The 1739-nt window shown below is 33.6% G+C and overlaps 1 protein-coding gene across 1 annotated transcript; it reads right to left on the minus strand.

Moving 5' to 3' along the window:
* Positions 1 to 345: 345 nt before the first annotated feature.
* Positions 346 to 972, minus strand: LOC111381299 (GPI mannosyltransferase 3-like; the record flags this gene model as incomplete). The annotated part of the gene is made up of 2 exons (XM_023005071.1): positions 590 to 972; positions 346 to 463 (listed from the first exon to the last, which is right to left on the minus strand). Coding segments are annotated over exons 1-2 (345 nt in total), but the record flags the coding sequence as incomplete, so codon positions are not given.
* Between the last annotated feature and the right edge of the window lie 767 nt (positions 973 to 1739).

A 1739-nucleotide genomic window follows, 5' to 3' on the forward strand; every position in this document is an offset into this window, starting at 1 on the left:
ATGATCAACAGACTCGCTGACTGCTTTACCAACTAGAAATAGGCAAATATTTTTAAAACCAATCCCATATTTACTAACAGTTTATATTGAAGTTAACAACTTTATACCTGAAAATGTAAATTTTAGAATCATATTTAGGTAAAGTTTCAAATGCATGGGAGAATTACCCTATGCAACCCCATTCATGCACCAATGCACAATATGCAAAGTTTGAAATCGGCAAAATTCAATGCGGAGTTACCCAATTGGATAGAAAAGTTCAAATGCGCATATAGTAACAAAAACTAAGAGGAAATATAAATTCCAAAAGAACACGCATGCCCTCTAAAGAGAAAGCAGAATTACCATGAACCAAGGGGTATCAAGAAGGGAAAAGGCCAGAACTTTATAAAGAGCTGCAAACAGCACCGGATGCAAGTAAGTCCTTATACCCTTTTTCCATTCCCATGTCAGATGCCCATACCTACATCCAATATAGAAAATAATAATAATAATAAAATCCATTTCAAAACTCAGAAAAGAAAGGGGAAAAAAAGGAAAAAAAAGGGAAACCACATTAGGAAAATTTAACTTTTGATTGAAAGTGTACCCGAAAGCGATGCGATGCCCTACTTCAAGAGCTTGCCAATGCTCATCTGGGTTGAAATATGTTTGAACTAATAATGAGTTGATCATTCGTGTAACCAAACATAGCACAAAGATTTTCTTCAGTGATGGTGAAAAGTTCTTGGGTAGATAGTTTGTTGCGGTGAATTTCTCGTTATTTTCATCATCGTCAGATGCTTTTGTAGAGACCTTCCTTTGTCTCATTCTCATTTGGGCAGCGGTGTTATTTTGATGTGTCTCGAGTTTTTGAATGAGAGTTGTACTGGAAATCTCGAACTGTGATAGACAGGTTGGCAGTAGGGTGGCTGTATGAACAGAGGCAGACCTAGAACAATATATTGGGGGACTGAAATTGTAAAGAAGTCAATGTACCAACAAATCCAAGTATCAAAAAAATTAAAAATATGAAATTATTTGTTGAAACAAAGATTAATAAAATGAAAGTTATAAGAATAGAAGATAATGGTAAACAAGCAGCATAGTACATACATCACAAAAGAAAAACATGTAAAGTTCACTCATTCATTATGCAATCAAGATATGAGAGCACACAAAATTGTACACGTGGCCTATATTCATGCACACAGGAGAGAAAGAGAGTATTTAAACTTTGAAATTGAAGATTATATGAGGTATTAGACAAATCCAAAATGACGAGTTAGGAATCATAATGATTTCATTGACGAACAAGATTCTTAGAAGCCAATTTATGCAGGTTCAAACAAGTTGAAAGAAAAGAGGATAGAATTTGACTCAATGCTAATGATTTGACCTCTTGGAATCAAAAGCGCTGGATTCAAGCATTGCAAATATGTAATTAAGTCACTGTCAGCTTAACTTTGCCCCTCACTTCTTCATTTTATTAAGCTAACACTATCAAAATCTTCCAGAATTTTTGTTCATGGTGTTTTCATGTGGGCACATTTGAATTGGTTTGTGCATATCATTTCAAAATAATACATTTTTCATACATTTCGTGAAATAGAATAAAAATTCCAGAAAGCAACTGAAAATGGTACACTAGAACCTCCAATTTTATCTGCCACTGTTAAAGGCAAAGAAATTTTTTATCTTGAAGCACATTGTCATAATTTTAAGGAAGAATCCTTAAAAAATCTAAACAATTTTTTTTT

The sequence above is a fragment of the Olea europaea genome, unplaced genomic scaffold, assembly GCF_002742605.1.
Source record: "Olea europaea var. sylvestris unplaced genomic scaffold, O_europaea_v1 scaffold22776, whole genome shotgun sequence".
In the NCBI taxonomy this organism is placed as follows: Eukaryota; Viridiplantae; Streptophyta; class Magnoliopsida; order Lamiales; family Oleaceae; genus Olea; species Olea europaea.